The 22,107-nt window shown below is 40.3% G+C and overlaps 1 protein-coding gene across 1 annotated transcript in view; it reads right to left on the bottom strand.

Annotated features, from left to right (window-relative positions):
* The window catches only part of EFHC2 (EF-hand domain containing 2), a 56,106-nt gene that overhangs the window by 14,587 nt on the left and 19,412 nt on the right, over window positions 1-22,107 (bottom strand). Inside the window, exons 5-10 of the mRNA XM_036384697.1 lie at window positions 19,296-19,550; window positions 17,682-17,792; window positions 17,221-17,359; window positions 8,608-8,773; window positions 7,441-7,583; window positions 3,160-3,356 (exon numbers count right to left, since the gene is read on the bottom strand). Coding sequence (XP_036240590.1) covers window positions 3,160-3,356; window positions 7,441-7,583; window positions 8,608-8,773; window positions 17,221-17,359; window positions 17,682-17,792; window positions 19,296-19,550 — 1,011 coding nt within the window. The remainder of the gene's footprint in view (window positions 1-3,159; window positions 3,357-7,440; window positions 7,584-8,607; window positions 8,774-17,220; window positions 17,360-17,681; window positions 17,793-19,295; window positions 19,551-22,107) is intronic.

Genomic DNA, 22,107 nt, shown 5'->3' with positions numbered 1-22,107 from the left:
TAAAATAAATTTGAACTCAGATTAAACAGAACTCAAGCACTAAGGCTTTCAATCTATATTCAGATTGTGTTAGTGCTCTGCCAAAGATTTATTTGCTATACCCATTTTTAATATAAAACATAGAAGTATTTAGTCATTAAATTTGGGGGGACTTCTACTATGTTCTTATATCTGTCATGGTCTATCTAGCTTAAAAAGCACAATGAACTGCCTGAAAATATTTTCTCCCATTTCTTCCAAGAGCAATTATTTGAAATTTGGTATGACTAGTATTAAGGACCAGGACCTAAAAATCAGGCCTCAGCCCCAACTGCTGAAGTGTGTCTACACTTTGTATCAGTTCAAAATGATCTAGAAAAGGGTATTTAAAGTTCCTATGGCACTGCCAGAGCAGTACAAATTGATCCAAGTTTAATCAATACATCAGCTCTTGCAGGTTTTTCTCAGAATTGGAGAAGACAATTTCTGCCTCTGCCAAAACCCCAGGTGCAGCCCTGGCAGGCAATGCCCTGCAAGGCAGTGCCTTGGAGCAGCTGGACCAGCTATCAAAGAGTTTAGAGGCAGCAGCTTTTCCAGGCCCCTGTCCAAGATGTTTCTGTTTGGGGCATAAGCACAGAGCCTTCTGCTGCTCAGGCAAGGAACAGGGAGGAAAGACTGAGCAGAAGGGTTCAGAGAGCAGAGTGTTTCAGGATGGACAAAGAGTTCTGAATATTTAAGACCTGTCTTCTCTACATTATCAAAACAGCTATTTTTACATCTTTTTTCCAAAACTACGTATTCCAAACACCTACATAGGCATTGAGTGTCCAAGCAGCATGGCAATCATTTCACCAGCTTTCCCCCTTCTCATTAACTCCTGACATGTTTCTAGTCACAGTCTAGTTTGGTTTGATTGCCTTGCCTAACTCAGAGGTGATTATGCTGAATTCAATGGAAGTAAAATCCCTTTCTATGTTTGTGCAGCAGCACACAGCAAAGTTAGAACAATTGATACAGTTCAGAGATGCTGAATTCTCTTCCAGTGATGCCTTGTTTGAAACAGTCCTCCCCAAACCTGAATAATACCAGTAGGACTGTGCACAACACACCTGTTCTGTTTTGCAAGCAAATCTACACTTTCTAAATAGATAGTTTTTCCCTCAAATTGAAAAATAAACCAGAATCACAGAATCACAGAGTTTCTAGGTTGGAAGAGACCTTCAAGATCATCGAGTCCAACCCATGTTCAGAAGTGCTGAAAAGTTTTAAACTAGGTCCTTGAAGTTACTTTCAGTAAAGGTGGCAATCAAAATTACAAGACTCTGATTTTTCTCTCCCTTTAACATAAAAAGAATACAATAAGCATAATTTTGAAACAGAAAACTGAAGCTTTCCAATTATCTTAAATAGTTACAAACAAATTTTCAATATTCACCTGCACTATGATTACCAATCAAAATTTCATCTAAATCAGCATATGCCTATAGAACTGTGGTCAAAATTTCCATGAAAATTTCCATGAAAAAACATTACATACAGATTTCTTTACCAGTTTTAGAAAACATACTGATGTTGTGTTCTGCTGGAAGGAAATCTCTTGTCTATTCAGAAGGAAAATCGTTTGTTTTCTAATTTTAGAAACAACTAACAAATAGCCATATTTATATTGTTTCCCCTTTTTCTAAACAATCTTCCAGCTCTGATCTTCCCTAGCAATTGCTGAAGTGGTTGTGATTTGAGTATGTGATCCCCTGATGAACTGAGGCAAACTCCTGGAGCTCTAGTCAAAGGATGTAAGTGAAGCCCCTACCTCTGCAAGAATCAACCTTTTTTTACTATCAGCCTCATTAAAACCTTAATTATGCAAAGAACCTTTCAAAGGTTCACTGTCTTTCAAAATTCACTTTAAGTGTGTATTTTCAATGTTGCCTCTTCTTCTGCATTTTGCAGATTTTATTTTGATATTATACAATCATTCAGTCTGGAGAACTAATGTCTCATCCACTTGATCCAGGACAATCAATGCAAACAACCTTCCAAAGAACATTTACAATCTATAGATGAGCTCTGAATTTTGGAGAAAAGGTTTGGTTTTGATTCTACCAGGAGGAGAAACCATTCAGCAGGAAGGAAATACACTGGATTGCATTTTTGAGGTTTCAGCTTTGTATGTTACTGCTTTAAGCTTTTAGCAATCTTAGCATTTTACATCCACAAGCATTTTGCAGATCTTCCTTGTTGTTCCAGGGAAGGCAGATGGTGCTAATCCACATTAATTTACAAATCCACGTTAATTTACAAAAAATGTCACCATTCTACTAAAGTATAAAACAGCAGAGGCACCCCAGTTCCCAATTTATTGCTCTCCCCTCTGAAGGCAACAAGAAAAGACAGTAAAACTCAATAAACATTGTAAGTTTGAATTCCTGAATGGGATATAAATTTTTAATATTACAAGGTTTTGGTAGAAAAATGTGTATGAACTCAAAAAATCAAATTAGGACATAAAATAGCCTCATCAGTAAGACTAAATTGGATGTGTCCACATCTTGAGTACTGAACACTGTTCCAGTCTCCACATCTCACAGTTACTTTGCAAGGACAGACTAAAAAGGGTGAGACTCTTACCTGCACAGGATTAGGCTGAGGGGGAAAGAATGTCTTAGATTTACAAAATTATAAAGGTGGTGCATAAGGTGAATGGGATCTTCCCCAAATCTCAGAACAGTATAACTGGCCTTGAAATTAGTGGGAGGCTGATTTAAAACAGATAAAAGATACTTCCTTTTTCAGATATTTGTTTTTCATAGCAGGCAGTGATCTTTTCAACCTACTGCCACAGAAAGTTGTGGAAGCTGACAGTATCTGTAGGCTCAGCAAGGGTTAGATCAACTCAGGGACAAGAGGTTCATAAACAGCCTCAAGAAGGAATAGGCAGGGATATCCCTTGTCACAACTCCTAATGCAGACTGAGTGGGTTCTGAGAAAGGAAAAGGGAATGGACAGTAAAGAGAGGCCAGACTTGCATGCACTCCCAGCTGCCATCCCCTAAATCCATTGCTAGACAGAAAGCACTGGGCTGTGAGCTTTGGGTGAGGAAACAGGATAAATAATTCTGAAAAATATACGGAAAAACCACAGTCCTGAGAGATAACAGAAATTAACAAGAGCCTGCTTCACCTCATTTGCATTCTTCTCCATGTAGTTGAACGTGTATTCATCAGCATCCACCAAAAGAAAGTTGTGACCATGGAAACAAACTCTGGCTCCAACAAACAGATCCTGAGCCTGGTAGTATTCAGATGGCTCACTCTTAAAGAGTTCCTGTCCAGGCTTCTTAATGCGACTTCTTTCCAGGAACTTCCCACCGGCTATCCCTATGGGAATAGAATTAAAAATAATTAATTATGGCTTTACTTGGGAAAAAACACACACAACACACACAAAACCTCCAAGCCATCAGCAAAAAGACACCCCAAACCAGATTATTTGTATTTAAATACCACATTTTGTGCTCCAGTTTCCTGTGTATGAACACTCTCTTCCCCTCTCTCTCACTGCTAAAAGGACTGTCTCTGCCAGTGTCCACAGCAACAGTGATATTGTGCACATTCTGTGACATGTCTCATTTGAATGCCTGCCAAACACCTTCCCTGCTTTGCTTTTCTTTAAAACAGGACAGAAATGTGCCTCTTCAAACCGTTCCCATAACCCTGTCGCCAGCCTTGGAACTGGCCCTTGAGAAACTGAAGATCCAAACACTAAGATGCAGGCAATTATCCTTAAACTGTTAAAAGCAGAAAAAGGAAAATAAAAATCACAGCTTAAGAGAGCCCTGTCCGACAAAGATTATGAATTCTGATGTACTTTAATTCTAACTTCCTTTAAAGGGCATCTGAAATTTTTTAAAGATGTAGGAGTGACATGATACTGTCTTTCACACATTGTTCTGCCAGTGCAATTTACCTGTGATCTGCTCTTTGCTTTGTGAGGTGGGGATGTCACATGGCTCCTTTTCACAGTATAATGATTTTATTTGTGTCACTAGAAACTGCACGAGGTACTCAAGGGTGGGTAAGATGCTGAAAGGAACATTTCTCTTTCCTCTATTAACTTCTGGTGTACCACAGGACTGCATTACATGTACTAAGTTCTCTGGAAAACCTTATGTCACATGTTTAGTTTCACTGGGATATGTGCCCTACAACAACTCTGGGGTTTGCTTCCTGTTGATATTTCAGCTTCCAAACCAAAAGCCAAAATCTTCCTTTAGTAACATTTAGTACTGCCTTAATACCAGGTACTGATGCAAGTCCAGTAAAAGGCTGATGAACAGTGTAATCAAATGCCTTTTATAGTCAAAATTATAAATAAGTGTGAAACCCAAGCTACTTAGTAAACCAGAGTTTGGAGCAGATGTCTGTCTTAATTGCTTTATTAGCACCATAAAAGACAAAAAAACCTCTCCACTATGGTGATCATCAGATCTTGCTTGAATCAAAAAACAATCCAAATCATTAATGTGACTCTAATGTTAACACATTTCTTTTCACCCAGCTATAAAAACAAATAAGAAATTTTTAGGTTATATAATCCTGGCAACTGTTTTTAATATTTAATAGGTCTCTGTAAGATTGGAAATTCACTCTTGGCTTTCTATTTCCCTGCAATTGTGCACTTATATTGGAAACCTACTTCTGTCCCATAATGTTTTTTTTTAAATGTTGTTACATTGCAAGTGGTATAAGGAAAAATGACCAAAAATATCTCATTAAGTTAGAGATTTTACACTGAAACCTGATAAGGAGTTTTGATGGAAATCTACAAAAGCCAGGCTCAAAGCACAAAATAAACACCACCACGAAAGACCCTATTGCATTAAGATCAGATCAGAGTTTGCAGGTGTTTGTACAGCTGTTGGCTGGGTCTTACACTGAGTAAAAAAGGGGTTGTGATCTTCTTCATGGGGAGCCAAAGTTCTCAGGCTTTGATCCCCATCTCAAGAAGTGCTTCAAGATGTCCAGCCCTGTGAATTTCATAGAGTTGCAGTGTTACTAATATTACAGTGAACTATTTCTCTGAAACCTTCAGGTTGCTGAAGCGAGAAAACTGAGAACAACTTACTACTTCCCCTTTAGGATTGGGATTTGAAGGATTGGGATTTGAAACATTACTTGCCAATTTGTACCAGTTCATGTAAAAAAAAAGGTAAAATTTCAGCCCTCTGAACCTGTGCACAAAAGGGATGGCCAGGTTGTAATTTTGGATGTCTTACTCCTTTTCCTTGGCCACTATTACCTGACCTCTACAAAGCCTTCCCATTCTTAATGTTGAAGAAACTCATTCACTATTCCTTCAGACATGGCTAAAATGAGGGAGGGATAGTGAGAGAAGTAGAAAGGAAAGTAAGGTGGGAACAAACAAACTTGTGCAGAGCCAGGCCTTTTTCCAACTGCTGCTCTACCTCCTCCACCACATTCCTTGCCTCTTCAATGATGTTCTCACTAAACTCTCCAGTGGCCAGTTCTCAGCCATATCCTTTCATTTCACCTTTCTACCACCTCTAAAAATCAGCTACTCCATCCATTTTAACAACCCAGGGAAGTTGAAAGTCCACTTACAGACACATGCCTTTCATATGTGCCTTGAAGTATTTGTTACTATTAGTGGGCAAATTTGTCCATTTGTTGATTCATGTTTTATTTGACCAGCAGTGTTCAGTGGACTCCCAGATGAAATCCCAGCACATATTCTCATTCCAAAATAAAAGGAAGGCAGGCAGCAATCTCTGGCCTAGCACTCATGCTGCTGATGGCTTGACCAGCTGACCACATCTGCTCTGCAGTGCATAGTTTAACTCCTCTCTGGGTGCTGCAGGATAAATCTGGAGCCACAGCCATTATTACTGTGTGTTCAAGGCTCTCTGGGGCCTTGTCTAGTTCAAATAGTGCAAAGGAGACCTAGAAGTGACTGAACTGGCAGTACACATGCTTGGGATCCAAGATTCAAACTGTTCCCTGGACTTCTGCAATTTAACAGTGCAGCTGTACCTTTAGCACCCTTTACGTCTCTGGACATCAAAAATGCCAATCAGAAATGTCATTCAATGGTGGAGAACTGAGCTGCTCTTGAGCCTCACAGCAGCATTACACAGTAAATATACACATAAGTGTGTATTTAGCAGCAACAAAAGAAGTTGCATAAGTTTCAGGCCACTGGATCCCAGAAGTGAGTAAAGTATTGATAAAAAGATACTGCTGCTAAAAAAGTGCTAAATCTTGATGCTCTGGTGGAGCAGGATTAACTGGGAATGTTCATCAAAGTCCTAAGCAGGTACTCTACACCTTATCAAAACACTTCTCAGAGAAGTGAGAATTGCTCATATTTTAGCTGGGGTTGAGGTCCCTATTTATGCACTCATAATGTAGCTGGAGACAAGCAGAGATGCCATCAGAGGTTCTCTGGATTGAAAAAGCACTTCTGGAGGTTAATTGCACTGAAACTGTTGCTGAAGATGTTTAGTGGGCTTCACAGAAAGACACTCATCTCTCCAACAGGGTCATGTTCAGCCAAAGCTCCCCCATCTCTCTGCACTACAGAATGACTTCCTGACATCCCTCCCGCTGCTGTGTCCTTCCATCCAGCCACAAGACAGTTCAGGGAATTAAAAAAGATGCTTGAAAATCACAAAACCCTTCATATCCTCAGCTGGAGACAGCCTAAAACAGACAATAGAGGCCAAAAGAATTTAAACATGACAACATTTGGTGACCATACTCCAGCAATAGGATTAATGTGGCCAAGGAACTGAGAAGTAACAAAGCATTTATTTATCACTTCAGTACTGTCAGTTTGGCTCTTGGAATACAGTTCAGTGTTGTACACAAACACACATCCAGACTCTAGCACAGGGCAATCTTCCCTCTCTAAATGCTCAGCTCCATGATTAATGGTAAAATACGTTAGAAAGTGTCACAGCTGTTTGGCTTTCATGAGCTGCTTCTATACAATGGATGTTATATAGGTTTCATAACACAATTTTGCAAAACAAAGGATTTAGTCTTTCATTCTTGATGTCTTGTATTTCCTGTCCCTATTTATCATCAGTTACAATACTATTCCTGTATGTTATCCACAACAAAAGCAAATGTTTAAAGGTCAGATTTTCAAATTAAAATGTAATAAAAGTTCTAAGGCATTACACTTGCAGTTCCCAGCGGATATTGTGAAGTACTGTCATGCAATGAACAATGTAATCCTGAGTGAAAAAGATCATGAATTACTATGACATCCAGCTATGCAAGATAATAATGCAGCAGGCCTGCTGATGTAATTCCCACTGCATTTAAAAATCCATATCCCTGCTCCTGCTACAGCTGAGTCTGGCCACGATGTTTACTGCAAAGTCCAACCAAATGAGCAAGGGAACTGGGGCTGGTTAGAGACGTTGCCACCTCTTACCTGAGTTTCTCTCTGCATATTCAAAAACAGAAATGGTGTCATCACTCAGGAAGTAGGAAATAATGAATTTACGGTCCTTGTCCACGGCGATGTCCGTGATGAGTTTGGCTGCGTAGCGCAGAATGAAGCTGTCCATGCCATACCTGAGCAAGCAAAGGAGCAGGTAAGAAATCAAAAACAGAGTGTGAGAGAAGTTTTCACCCCTAAGAGGTGCCTTCTCCTGAGTTTTGTAACATACGTTAATTGTGTTATTACTGCACCAAGAAGGGAAATGGCATAAGATTCACTACTTTGTCAAAACCAATTTTCAGCTTAAATTAACAGAACCAGATAGAGTTGGTCAGACAGAAAGGAATAACTTTCATGGGAAAATTACTTCTCTGCCACAGGTCTGGAATTAATTTTTATTCAAGTTGAGTTGCAAATCAAGCCCAAAGTTACTTTCCAGAAAATTTGTAAAGGAAGAACACATTTAGGTATGTATATTTTCAAAGCAAATTCTGAATAGCAATTCATACAAGGATTATCTCCCACAAATTCAGGTCCACCAGATGACCTTACTAGCTAGATATTTATTAAGTAATTGTGTTTTAAATAACTTGCAGTGTTTATATACACTCTATCAATACATTCCCAAGCCTTTTTTAACTGCTTTCCTCTTTTACAAAGATTCTCCAGGTGAATCTGTAACAGGAGACTTTGCTTTTTTGCTTTGGCTTCAACAACTGCTGCCTAATAAATCATTTCATAATGGAAAGTAAAGTGTTAAAGCTTTAGTAGTGCTACAGTAAACTGCATGAAATTCAGCAGATAAAAAAAATAAGTAAGTATCACAAAGTCAAACAAAAACAAATCTGTGTTGGTCTGCTGGATCATCCAAAATTCCTGACTAATGCCTGGACTAAGATTTCTGTCAAACTCCCACTGAAGACAGCAGAGGGAAGGAGGTAGAGGATGGAAGGGTCATAGTATTTGCCTTCTCCAAAGAGAAATTTTACAGAGTGTGCAGAAAATTGGAGTACCATTTTCCAGGCCTCATGCATCTGTCCCTTAAAAGTCTGATGAGCTGTATATTTGCTGAAAAAAAAATGATATCCCCACATAACACTTATCTCCTTCACAAAATACATCATTTAAAAAACTGAAATAGTTTTTCACACAAAATACCTGTCTTTCACCAGGAATTGCCTGTAATCCTTATGGGGAGCCTGGACAACCACACCCTTACAGGAGCTCAAAGAATCTTCTTCAGAACCAAATCCATTATAAGGAGGAATAATTTTTTCTGGTTTTGGAGGTGGTGGAGTCTTATACTCAATTGGGGTGAAATCCACTGCAGCAAAGAGAGCAAGAACTTATTTGTTACTGGTGTGATGAAGGCATTTTACCAAGCATTTAAACTTCCAATATGAACAGTTATTAACCTACTTCTGTAACAGCCCACAGATCAAAGTCAAACCAGGATCCCTCCTACTGTTACAGGGTAGAAAAAGACCCCATAGAGCCAACAGCAAAATTATTTCTTCAAGGATTTCAGGATTTCATCTATAATCTTAAAATATTTGAAAGATATCACTAAGATACACAGGTAAAAGGAAAGACAAATACAGTTTCAAATGGGATAAAATAGTAAATTAAAAATTCTAAATTAATTTTTCAGTTTCATCCTTTGAGACAACATGATTAAGTAAATAACTGTCCTATGAGTTTCCTGCCCTGTGCTTTTGGCTAGAGAAGAAAAAATACATAAATAAAATTTTATTCATTACTTAAAGCAAACATATATTAAAAGTCTTTGGTACACTAAAGCAAATAACTTCAGCCCACAACTCACTATACCCAGAGTTTTGGGAAGCTTTGGTTTTCCTCATTTTCCCCAGACTCAAGTCTTATCTTGCAGTGATCAGTGGTCCTGACTATCCCAGGTACACAGCAGGAGCTGTCCTGACTCAGCAGAGGCACATCTGGTCAGGCACCTGCACTCAATTCCCACAGAGGCACCTCCCAAAAGTGCTGCTTCCCTGATTCTCATTACTCCTCTCTTGGTGAAAATCTTGTCCCATTTGGCCCCTTGTTGCACCCCTGCACTGCCCTTCTGCTGCAGGAGAGCCTCCAGTGTGTTCACATAACACTTCAGAGAGGAGCTCAGTCTGCTGCTTAAATGAGGTTCATGGAAAATGGAAAGGGGAGAGGAAAATAAGGAACTTGCATATGGGAGAAAGCAAATGGGGAGATCTGAGGCCAAAGAAGACAAGAGCCACAGGAATACAAAATAACTCAGGTTGGACAGGACCTCAGGAGGTCTGCTCAGCACAGGGTCTGCCTCAGGTCAGAGGAATATAAGATATAAGGAATATAAGATATGACAACAGTGTATAAAAGTGGATCCCATGAATAAAGGGTTTTTTTTTCCTTTAAAACTTAACTTTTCTACGCAGAACTGAAGAGAGATGGATAACCTAAACTTGTAGCATGGCTTTCAGTGCAAATAGAGGAGGGTGACAAAACTGCTGTCACTTTGAACACTGAACTGGTTTGTGATTAAAATGTTTTAGACATGGCTATATCAGAAGATCAAAGCTCAACACTCCTAAACTCTGACTTCCCTAACAGCAGCGTGAGTTGAAAAATAAAGCAAGCACTCAGATGTCAGAGTTTTTCTTTAGCCTGAAAACAATGAGCCCTCCTTTAGCCTTTACCTCTCAGAAGAATATGGTCTGACTCAAAAAGCTGATTCTTTCACCTAAATCAGTCAAAAAGGGTTTTGCAAAATTACACCAGCATTCTTCTCCATAAAAACGACATGTGCCCTTCCTGGGACTCAGAAGCAAAAAGGCCAAGCCCAAAGAAAGACCATTCAGAGATCTTCAAAGTAATTTTCACCATGAAAGAGTGTGTGTATGTGTAAAACATGCACCAAAATCACAGACTCATAGGATCATAGAATGGTTTGGGCTGGAAGGGACCTTAAAGATCACCTCATTCCAACCCCCCTTTCATGGACAGGGACACCTTCCACCAGACAAGGTTGCTCAGAGCTCCATCCAGCCTGGCCTTGAACAACTCCAGGAATCACAGAATCAATTAGATCACCTGAGATCATCAAGTCCAACCTATGACCAAACACCACCTTGTCAATCAGACTATGGCACTGAATGCCATGTTCTGTCTTTCCTTAAAATCCTGGTGGTGACTCCACTGCCTCCCTGGGCAGCCTATTGCCATGTCTAATCACCCTTTCTGTGAAGCATGTCTTCCTAATGTCTAACCTAAACCTCCCCTGGAGCAGCTTTAGACTATGTCCTCTCCTGTCGAGAGGAGAAGAGCCTGAGCCCCACCTGGCTCCAACCTCCTTTCAGGGAGTTGTAGGGAGTGATAAGGTCACCCCAGAGCCTCCTTTTCTCCAGGATGAACACCCTCAGCTCCCTCAGTCACTCCTCACAGGACTTGTGCTCCAGACCCTTCCCCAGCTCTGTTGCCCCTCTCTGGATCTGCTCTGGATGGGGCATCTGAGATTTCTCAGGACAATCTGTTCCAGTGCCTCACCAACCTCGCAGCACAGAACTTCCTCTTAATATCTAATCTCAGCACACCCTCTTTCAGTGTGAAGCCATTCCCCCTTGTCCTGTTACTCCAGGCCCTTGTATAGTCTCCATTTTTCTTGTCTGTTCTCCTCAGGTACTGGAAGGCCACTGGAAGGCCCCAAACCCTTCTGAACTGCCCAGTTCTCCAAGCCATTGCCCATAGGAGAGGTGCTCCTTCCCTCTGATCAGCTTGGTGCCTCCTCTAGACTCTCCAACAGGTCCATGTCCTGGGGCCCCAGGGCTGGATGCAGCACTGCAGGTGGGGTCTCACAAGAGTGGAGCAGAGAGGCGGAATCCTCCCCTCCCCTGCTGCCCACAGCGCTTTGGATACAGCCTAGCACACCCCTGACCTCTGGGCTCAGAGGGCACAGGGCCAGGGCACGTCCAGCCCCTCATCCACCAGCATCCCCAGGTCCTTCTCTGCCTGGATACCGTGGATCTGCCCATGCCTCAGCCTGGATTGATACTGGGGATTGCCCCAGCCCAGGTGCAGCACTTTGAATTTGTTCTCATGAGGTTCCCATTAAACTGTATGAGATCCCCTATTTTCTAAGCACTGTTTGTGACCAAAACACCGCATTTTCACAGCTACAGTGCTTGATACAGGCAATTCCTGATAGCATAAACAGGGAGCCTGTAAATCGGCAGAGACGGAGCAGGAAAGTAAACCCCAATGCCTACAGGTGCTGAGCACCGCAAGTAGCACACAGGATTCCTATTGGATTCTCCGCTGGATTCCTGGCTGGATTCCCGCTGGATTCCCACTAAATTCCCGGCTGGATTCCCGGCTAGATTCCCACTGAATTCCCGCTGTCTGGATTCCCGATTCCCGCGCCGGGAGCGGCACCGGGAGCGGCGGCTCCGCGCTCCCACAGCGCCACCCGGTGGCGGCGCGGCGGAGGCGGCGCGGGGCTGACGCTGCTCATCCGCCCGAGCGCTCGCTTTGAATTAGACATCATCGAACAGCGGATTTTGGCAGACAAAAGCTCCGCCTCTTTGCTCAGGTGTCACAGGTCCTGCCAGAAGCACGTATCAGGTACTCCTCCTCGGGGTACCAGGGCATCTGCACGGGATCCTGGCTGCAGAGGACGAGAGCTCCTGTGTTTACACGCTGGTCACAGTCTGCACGTTCACACCCATGCATAAGGCATTCATTAAGAGATGCTAAAGCATTTCCCCTTTTGTAAACTTCAGCTCATGTGGATGAAAATTAGATTTATAAACTAGAATGAAATTGTAAATTAAGAGGAATAATGTTTTATCCCTGGGGGATGTGCTGAATCCCTCACAAGTGAAGCTCAGAGTAAGTGAAATCCAAAGGGAAGTTCAGCCTTTATAGCCCTTTGGTTCCCATCTCATCCCTGAAGTAAAATGAACTTGTGTCATTCACAGAATCATAGAATTACTAATTTTAGAAAAGACCTCTGAGATCACTCAGCACTGTCAGGTCTACCACTAAACCATGTCCCTAAGTGCCACATCTACACATTCTTTGAACACTTCCAGAGATGGTGACTCCACTCCCCTACTTTCCTGGACAGTCTGCTCTAGTTTGACAACCCTTTCAGTCAAGAAATGGTTCCTAATATCCAATATAAACCTCCTGTGAGGCTTTTTCATATTGTCCTGTCACTTGTTACCTAAGAGACTGACCCTTACCTGTCCAGGTTCACTAAAGAGAAAAATACAAACATCCAGCCTTATGTCACCTATATTTTCCAGGATTTAAAAGGATTATATATTCATATTCTCTCCTGTGAACGAGTATATTCAGAAAGAAATTGCCATGGAGAAATACAGGCGACAAAACTAGTCAAAAACTCATTTCTGGAACTTGTGAAGAGCCAGCTACCCAAGCTCAAAACTCATTTCATCTTTGCCACACAGCATTAGGGAAGAATCAGACAGACAGTTGGCACTTACATACAAAATGCACTCTTCTCAAGGTAATCTCTGGTGTTTAAGAAAATTACCTCTGTCCAGTCTGGAAAAAGAATCAATTCTCACTTCTTCCAGGCTGTAACATTTTCAGTGTAAATTTACAGTGGGTGAAGAGTAAAGGGAAAGTCTGGGATTACAAATTTCCACTTCCAGAAAGAACAGCACAGGTATTTTTGCCATGCATATTTTCATCCCTTGTTACTGCAATAACTTGGAGGATTATTTCACAAATTTATTTATCAAACATGGACCACATACTTGTAGATTTCTCATAACTTCAAAACCTGAGTGAGATTGGAAAAAGCACTGGGAACAGCAAGAAACAAAACAGCTCCAGCCACATCTTCAGCATATAAACAATTTGAAGACAGCAAAGCCTTCTTAGTAAGAAAAACTAAATTCCTCACGAAGAGTTTGTTGCCAGAGAGGCAGCATTAAACCAGCTTGAATGAGCTTGTCAGCTTTCAATTTCAATATATATTCTGAGATTCTGGTATAGAGTGTGAGATTACCTTCTACCCTCATTGAAGAACTCAGGAAAACCCTCACGTGTTAGATAAGAACATATTTCAAGGAAGAACCAAGTGCTAGATACTTTGGATTAAAATGATAACTATACTGAATATCAGGGTATAGAAGCAGGAAAGAAATTCTACCTTCAGAGGAAGAGGAGAGGCACCTCTGAGCAATAAAGCCAGAAACAGGAAAGAGAAATCCCACTAGACGTGGACAATATAAAGAGGTGGTGATAACCTGGGGAGATGGCAGTTAGCATAGTGTTCTCTATACATCAGAGGAGATGTATGAAAAACAGCTGAGACTTTCTAGTGATAGAAGTCTGCTTCACAACTGAGGTAAGAAGTAAAATAAGAAGGCAAAAAAAAACATGTCCACCAAAAAAAAACCATGTCCACCTTTTATATGCAGGAATAAAGAAAACCTAGTGCTCACAGAACTGTCCATGCAGCTGAAACATGACAGTGTTTATCCTGATTCAAAGAAAACCTCCATTTACAGTCTTACTTCTTAATGATTATTACAGTTACCTGGGCAGAAAAAAAAAAAAAAGGAATCTATACATGCACAAGTACATTTAGAAGCTGCTGCTCAGTCTCCACCACGTGTAGTGGAGAGGTTAAACACCAGAGACACTGACCTCTGCCGAGCCTAGTGAAAATTGGCACAGGCTGCAGTGCCCCGCTGAGGGGAAAGCAGGGAGCTGCTATCCCCGTTCTGCAGGAGCAGCTGCCTGGCCAGCGGCACAGAGCCCTGCCCCGGCAGCGGGTCACGGCCGGAGCCTGAGAAATGAGGGGGTGGGAGGGGTGGAGAGCCGGCACAGGACAGGGATTGCAGGGTGCTCTGAAAAGCCTCAGCAGCCAGGCTTGGGAGGTGCTGGGACAGGGAAGAAAAAGCTGTAGGAAACCAGATTTTCCTGGGTTTGTTCCATCTTGAGTAATCTGTTATTTAAGAAATACTTTCTACTCTGTGCTAAGATTTTGTATTAAGTGAGAAGGACAAGTACCAGCTTCCCCCACTGCACATCAGCCTGTTTGCCATTTCAGCAGGGTGACCACAACACCTACATGGCTACAGAGTCTTTTTCTCCTCCTCTGAGGCAGCACTAGCAAGTCTGGACAGGTAACTTCACACATTAATGCATTTTCTCTTGCATTCATAGTACTTCTAGGTGACAGTAATGTCATCAGCTTCCTACTGAAGAGCATTAGCTACATTCATCAATGGGCAAACTCCACTTCTCACAAACATATTAAAATAGGGAAACCCCACATTAGAAATAGATCACTTTCTTCAAGAGAAATCTAAACTACTCTTCATTCTCCTAAAAGGCAAATTCTGTGGGCAAGCAACTTGTGCTGAAACCGCAGACTCAAAAATAAATGTCAGCTTCTCTAATGGCTTTGGCAGAAGAGTATAAATTGAAGGGGAGTAATATAAAAACACAATAACAAAACAGCTGGATTGGTGCCATGAGGTGCTGAGTACTGTGCCTTGATGTAAGAACTAATTTATCCACTTGCTTACTCTTGCTCAAGTAAATGGTCTCCCTGGACTGGAACTGCAATTAAGTCCGTTCTGGTTTTAATTGGATGGGAGTGGAATTCTGAGCACTTTGTGGGACTGAGCCCACTGAGAGTACCTTGTACATCCACAGACACACACAAAATGTGTAAATCACTAAAAGGTGAACATTCTCTAGTTCTACCTAAAAACCTGCTTTTAAGCCAAAACCTACCCTAATTCTACTTCTAGTCCCTTCCAGTTAAAAAGTCATACCTACATTTTTTCAATCCTTGTGGGGAAAGCAGGAAAGAATTTTACAGCCAAGTGTGTGAATCCCTTAGCTCTAAGAAAGTATTGTCTGTGAACAAGACAGGTTGCATCAAGATGGATGGTTTTCCATGTCAGCCAGAGTCTCTGCCATCATATATCCTTAAAGGTATGTGTAAAACACTTCCCAGTTTCCCAAAGGTCTCAGCTAGAGCACATCTTTGTGTGTTTGGTGTCAACAAGGCAGAGAAACTGGAGAGAGCACTGAGAAAAATTATCACAGATAGAAAAGAATGGACTATAAAGAAAGACTGAAATGTTTTCCCTTAGCAGCAAATGGCCTGGGATGGGGGCAGAGGAGTAAGGTTTTGTATTGGAATCTTGTTCAGATATGCACAAGGTTATTAAAAGAGAGTACTGAGCAGTTGTTCCCCATGTCCAACAGAGATAAGAGAAAAAATTTACTCTCTCAGTTTACACAAACCAGCTTCAGAATAGCTTTTAAGCAGCATTTTTAACTATGAGGTCAGAACAAGATACCTCAGGAGGCAAAGAACTCTCCTTTACTGCAGAACAGGAACAGATTAGACCACCTACAGTTTTCTAGAATTCTGCACATCAGCAACTTCTGAATTCCCCTAACTTGCAAACCACCTAACTTTTAACATCCAGAGACATAAACAGTAATTACTGAGCCAGCATTAGAGGAAGGGAAGGGCCTTTGCATTGGTGTGTCACTTGGTTGTTTGATCCAGGATGGTCAGCTGCATTTCATTTATTGCCTGCCCTGAGTAAGAAATCCCTATTCTCTCTTTGGGATAATTTGCTCAGACAGAGGATATTGCTGCCAAAAAGCAGCAGTGGTCTTGGCTGAAGAAATTCCCAGAGTAGAACCCCCTATTTTGCATCTCTAGAGTTAAATTTGCTGTTATTACAGGTAATACCATGGCTATTGAATATGGCTTCCTTACACACTGGCAAGATCAGGATTACTTTGGTACAGACATGCCAAGGTATTATTGAAAAAGTCCTAATGAGAAATATTTTTCCAAATAATAAATCTAGTGTTTGAATGGCAATGCTACACCATTTAATTACCCCAATGCAGCAGACAAGCTCTGCATAGACACACATCTATCTGACCACAAGGTAACAGAAACAGTCTGCTCAGGTGTTTTATTTCACAGTGGCAGGGAAAGGCCATAGTAGGATTCTTCCAACCATCTCTGAATAGTCAGATGCTCAGCTATATTTATTGAATGAATAAACTGCCAGAAAATAACTAAGGCATTTTTGCAGGAAGATGTCCGTGATGGAACCATTAGCAAGTCTGACTGGAGACATTCAGTGAAAAATGAAAGCCCCTATTGTTATTCATTTCCAAAATGCTTTTCCATAATGGACATAGTTGCTAAATGTTTCTAGAATTTAGTACTGAAATTTCACAAGATACACACTCTAATGGTCCAGAATACACAAAACTGCATTGTAAAAACCAATTATGTGATAGACTAAAACTGTCATATCAGAAAATCTTATTATGTGAGGATTCTGACATCCATATAAAATGAAATTTAAGGGGGAATAATTGAGCTCATTCTACTTACCCACTTACTACATGTTCTTTATTATTTTCTGAGTGCAAACACAGCTATTGGAAGGGGAGGGGAAAGGAGAGAAGAAATGCCAGTCTATCCATATGACTACTTTGTCACTGTAGTTTTCAAATAGAGGCATTAGGAGCAGAAGACATACATTACATGCTAGTTTTCAAGGGAGCAATGTATAAGAAAGCCCTTCTGGATTACCTGCAAAATTACTGCTTTGCTGCTAACAGCCTACAACAGATTGTTATTGCTAAAGGTTTTAATGAACATGTTTTGTCAGTAATAAAATTTGAAGACAGCTCTGCTAAATTTGGAAGTATAAAAAAGCTCATAAGGAAAGGATAATGATCCCTACTTACCAATTCCATACTTTTTCCTGTAATGTTCTTTAGTGAATTCATCACAATCACAGAGTAATATTTGCCTTCCCCAAACATTAATTACTGCCCCTATTTTCAAGTCACTGTCTTTGTAAAATTCCTGATGCACTGCTCCTGTCTAATAAAAAAAGGAAGTTATACAGCAGTTCCATAAATCTCAGAATCACACAACCTTTGTTAAAACCCAGGTCATTTAGTGTGTGTGATTTAACAACCTTCAAAGTCCATTGGTAAGTGTATTTCACCCCATGTTAAGCTCCTTCACTTGTACAAATGTGGGATTTACATACAGTAAATCTCAGTAGCTCTCATTTGAGCTACTCTCCAGTGGCAACACAATTTCATAAATAACTCTCTTTGTTGCAGAGGATAACAACCATAGAAATTACAAATCTATGATAAAGATGTTCAACATCTGGAGGCACTCAATAATTTCTGACCTGCAGAACATCCCGTATGTAATAGCCTTTGTTTCTTTCTGGCTTTCCCAACACATTGAGCAGAGTGTAATTGGTGATGGTGCCTGGATGGTATGGAGCAGTGGGAGCATTCTGCAAGGAAAGAGACCAACTCTTCAGAAATTTGGGTGACAGTGAAGAAAGAGAACTCTGCTACCTTAGAACCAGCAGGTTTGTTACACACTGGCTGTTATTGTAGTATTTTCTGGGAGAATTTTTAGTAAATTCTAAGATTCTAGTAGTAAACCTAAAAGCCAAAAGTGTATATTCCAAAAGTAGAAAGTATATATGCCAGAAACAGCATTCAGAATCTTACTCTCTCTCCAAGGGTCAAGTCTCCTTTCTCTTGGAAGCAAACAGAAAGCAAAGGTCAGCATACCCAAAGTACCACATCATTGTCAACATCTGCTCTAAAGGATATTATTTTGATTGGTAATAATTGTAAAAACATGCAAAGAACCATTCGGGATTGGTCCTATCCACTACACAAACAGAGGAGATTTCTATTGTTAGTTTTAAAATTACAGAAGTAATTTATCCCAATATCAATCTTAATATATATTTATGTCACATTTTTTAAAATTATGAATAAACTGCTGGTGCAGGGTAATCAAAATTAGTTACTTTGTCTTACCACCTCTCCTGACCCCTCAACTTTTGATTCCTCTGCTACCATTCTCAAAATTTCCAGAGGAAAAAGCCAGTCCTTAAAATTGCAACATGAACCTCTGTGGTCAAAGGGGTCTGATATCATAGAGCCACTGCTAAATCAGCATCTCAGAATACAAGACTTACAAGGTGAGAAAAGTGTAATATTTTGCTGGTAGGTTTTTATTACAAAATCTTATGTACATCTATGGTATCACAAATAGATTATCAATGTTAGAAGGAGAGGAGGAAAAGACTCCCAGTACTTTATTCCATCTGTTGGCTGATGTTATTCTATCATCAGGATCTGTCAGGAGTGATACAGAAGTGTATCCAGATCAATCATTTTATAATCATAACAGGTTACAGAGGATACAAACCCTTTGAAGATTTCTCTGAGTGGAGCCTTTCCCATGATTAATGCCCAAGAAAGCTTATTGATGGATTCCTATTGATTTTAATTGGCTTTGCTTAATGTCCCAAACCCAGAAACTCAATTTTAAGAAATCACACCAGATTTGCTATGAAGAGGTAACGTTATAGAATACTAAAACTGACTTTTCCAAAGGCTGCAAATGTAAGTCATAGATCAAATCTGAATTTACCTCAGTTTTACATAAGCTTATCAACATTAATTTTCTTGTCTGCCATTATTGCAGAGTTTTATTAATATAGTTACCTTAACACATTAATATAGGAGAAAGAAAATCATAAGACATGTCTGTAACTAAATGCTCCTTCTAGTTGAAGCATGAAAAGCCTAAAGATATTTTTCCATCACTTACTAATTTACTACACGAATATGTGTGCAAAATCTAAATCATGCAATTATGATTAATACTCTGAAAACACTTTCTAAATATCATTACAATCCTAATACAGGATGCTCAAAACAAGGCATTTGATACTTCTTAATTAGTGGAAGAATTTGAAATTTTCATTGCTCACCTTTGGAAGCTTATCTCTTTTGAGGAAAAATGGAACTACATCCCGTCCTGAGTTTGGTGGTAAAATTTCTCTTATATCAATAGTGTCATCAGACAAATAATAACGGAGAACAAGTTCCCGTGGGTCAGAAAGCTGCAATTCTGGGTCATTCCACACACAAGAAAACCCCAAAACTTGTCCATCAAACTCCAGAAATTGTTTCAAAGTGTCAAAACGCTCATAAGGGTGGAAAGGATTCGTGCTCTCCAGATATCTCTGGTGAAGGAGAAATTTAAAGAATTTTAATTAATGTATTTTTAATTATTTACTCCTAAAAACAGGATAACAACTGCATGGTGCTGTCTAACCTTAGAACATAAGTTTAGGATTTTCAAATGACACCACACCATTACAACACATGAAATATGATTTATGTCATTATCAGAGAAGTATTTACAGGGTTGCTGTGCCCTCAGAAAAAAACATGAAAACCATTTTGGATTGGTTTTAATCCTTGTTTTTCTTGCAACAAGATCCTCTAGATCAGAGAATTGTTAAATTATTTACAGTACAACTCTTATTTTCAAGAAACTGCCTGTGGTAATCAGATGACAAGAACACCAAATAGCATCACTCTTCCTGATTTACTCCCTTAAAAATGATTTCTTACAGATAATGTGGTGTAAAGAATCAATTTATTCTTTTCCCTTTGGTATTTTCTGTCATTCAACTTTAAAACATAGATTTTTAACTTTTGATTCATGCTACACAGTTGGCAGGTACTGGGTATGTTTCTTCTCCTCTCAAAACACACCCATGGGTCTGATAAGGAACAGCAAATGTTCAACTAAAGATACTTTCCAGCTGATGTGACAAGGTGCTTCCTGCAGTCATGGTTGCTGCAAAACCAGTAGCAGTGGGTTAAACTGGGTCCCAGGATGATGATCCAGTCCAAGGACTGCATTTCTATATTGTTAGTTCACATCTATAAGTGGTGACCTGAACAGAGAGTTTTTCACAAGTCCAAATCCTCGTGACCAAAGTGCATGAAAAGGCATAAGATAATCCTTCTCATCTACAAAACTGCTTCCAAAGGAGAATTGTGACAGACATTGATGAAACAATGTGAGCTGAACTGTCTGAACAGAAAACAATGTTGACTGTAGACAGTTTATATTGTTGTCTAAATTTCTCTTTATCCACTAACACACCTTCTGGCCTTACAAATCTGTGAGGGAAAAGGCCCATTCATTTAGAGCATCAAATCTTAAAATAAGGAGAGAAGAACCAAATTATTTACCTTCCCAGTGCTCTCTTTTCCCCTTCCTGACCCTTGAGGATGCAACAAAACACAGCCACAGAACCAGGTAACACCATTGTCATCCATGGAATACCATCTCCAACAATACAGGAGGAATTTCTTCATGGAAAGGGTTCTTAAGCATTGGAAGGGGATGCCCAGGGAAGTGGTGGAGGCCCCATCCCTGGAGGTGCTCAAGGAACATATGGATGTGATATTCTGATCTGGGTGACAAGGTGGGGACTGGTCACAGGAGGACTTGATGATCTCAGAGGTCTTTTCTAACCAAAATGGTTCTGTAATTCCATGAAATATGAGTCTAAATGGTTTACTGCACTTTCCACTGGCCTCATTTTCTATTCCATCCCATCCCATTCCTTACCTTCCTTCATACCTTCAGTTTCTGGCCATGTACTAGGAGTCTAGTGAAAACCAATTTAATTTTGCTCAAAGTAGCCCAGAGCAATCAAAAAAAAAAAATACCTTCCACAAATTAGGTGGTATTTTTTCCACAGAAAAGTGAAAGGATAAGGCAGCCAGAATCTGCTAAATAACTTTTCTGGAATTTCTCAACAACTGAGAACATGAGGACATAGATTTTTGTAATTTTTTGTCTTTTGAAGCTCTTATTTCTCAAACCTTTTTCCCTCTCCATTCTCTTTAGGGCTTGATATGCCCAATTCTTGAATGTTTTGCTTGTGGTTAAAAAAAAATTAAAACCTCAGTTGGTTATGCAGTATCATACAAAATGTTGACACAGTCTGACAGTATCAAGACAACTCAGCATGTGTTTATATACACAGCTGTTACCTACAGGGGCTGAGTAAGGGAAAAGAAACCCATGGCCAGGCTGAGTCACCACAACACAGAACCAGATGTGTTACAAATGCTGCTTTTCACTGGGGGACTGCACAAGCCTGGCTGCATGAATGAAGAGAAACCAATTTGTTGGCCTGAGAATGCCTCAGAGACAGGGAAATTGTCCCACACATGTCAGTCACAGTCACCTTCCATTACTGCTGCTGAGACCCACAGCAGTTTTCTCACTGGGAGCACTGAGGATACCACAGAGACAGGGAGTATTTGCTGCTTCCAGAGGACCAGGCTGGATCTGTCACAACAGGCTAAGAGTCAGGTCAAGTGCCATTTGCACTCATATTAATCAAGAAAAACAGAACTGAAGGAAGCTTGTCATTATTCCCAACAGACAACATCACTCCCATTACTATTCCCAGAGGGGAAAAAAATAAAAAAAACCCAAACTACCAGTTCTGCAAAGAGGAATCCACATAGAATCTAGGAGTTGTGAGTGAGACTTCTGGAAGTGTGTGTTTGTGTATATGTGATCCCATAACTTACAAAAGAGGGAGAAAAATAAAACCTAGCAAGTCTTAAAACTGCAGAACACTGAATTTGCCTTACACATGTAAAGAACATGTTAAAAACATGTTGGAGTAGAGATGAAAGATAACATATGAATAGAAGAAAGGAGTCTGCAGGAAGCCATGGATGGGTGCTGGAACCAGAATTCCA

This window comes from Molothrus ater, chromosome 2 (genome assembly GCF_012460135.2).
Source record: "Molothrus ater isolate BHLD 08-10-18 breed brown headed cowbird chromosome 2, BPBGC_Mater_1.1, whole genome shotgun sequence".
NCBI lineage: Eukaryota > Metazoa > Chordata > Aves > Passeriformes > Icteridae > Molothrus > Molothrus ater.
This window is presented reverse-complemented; position numbering and strand designations above follow the sequence as displayed.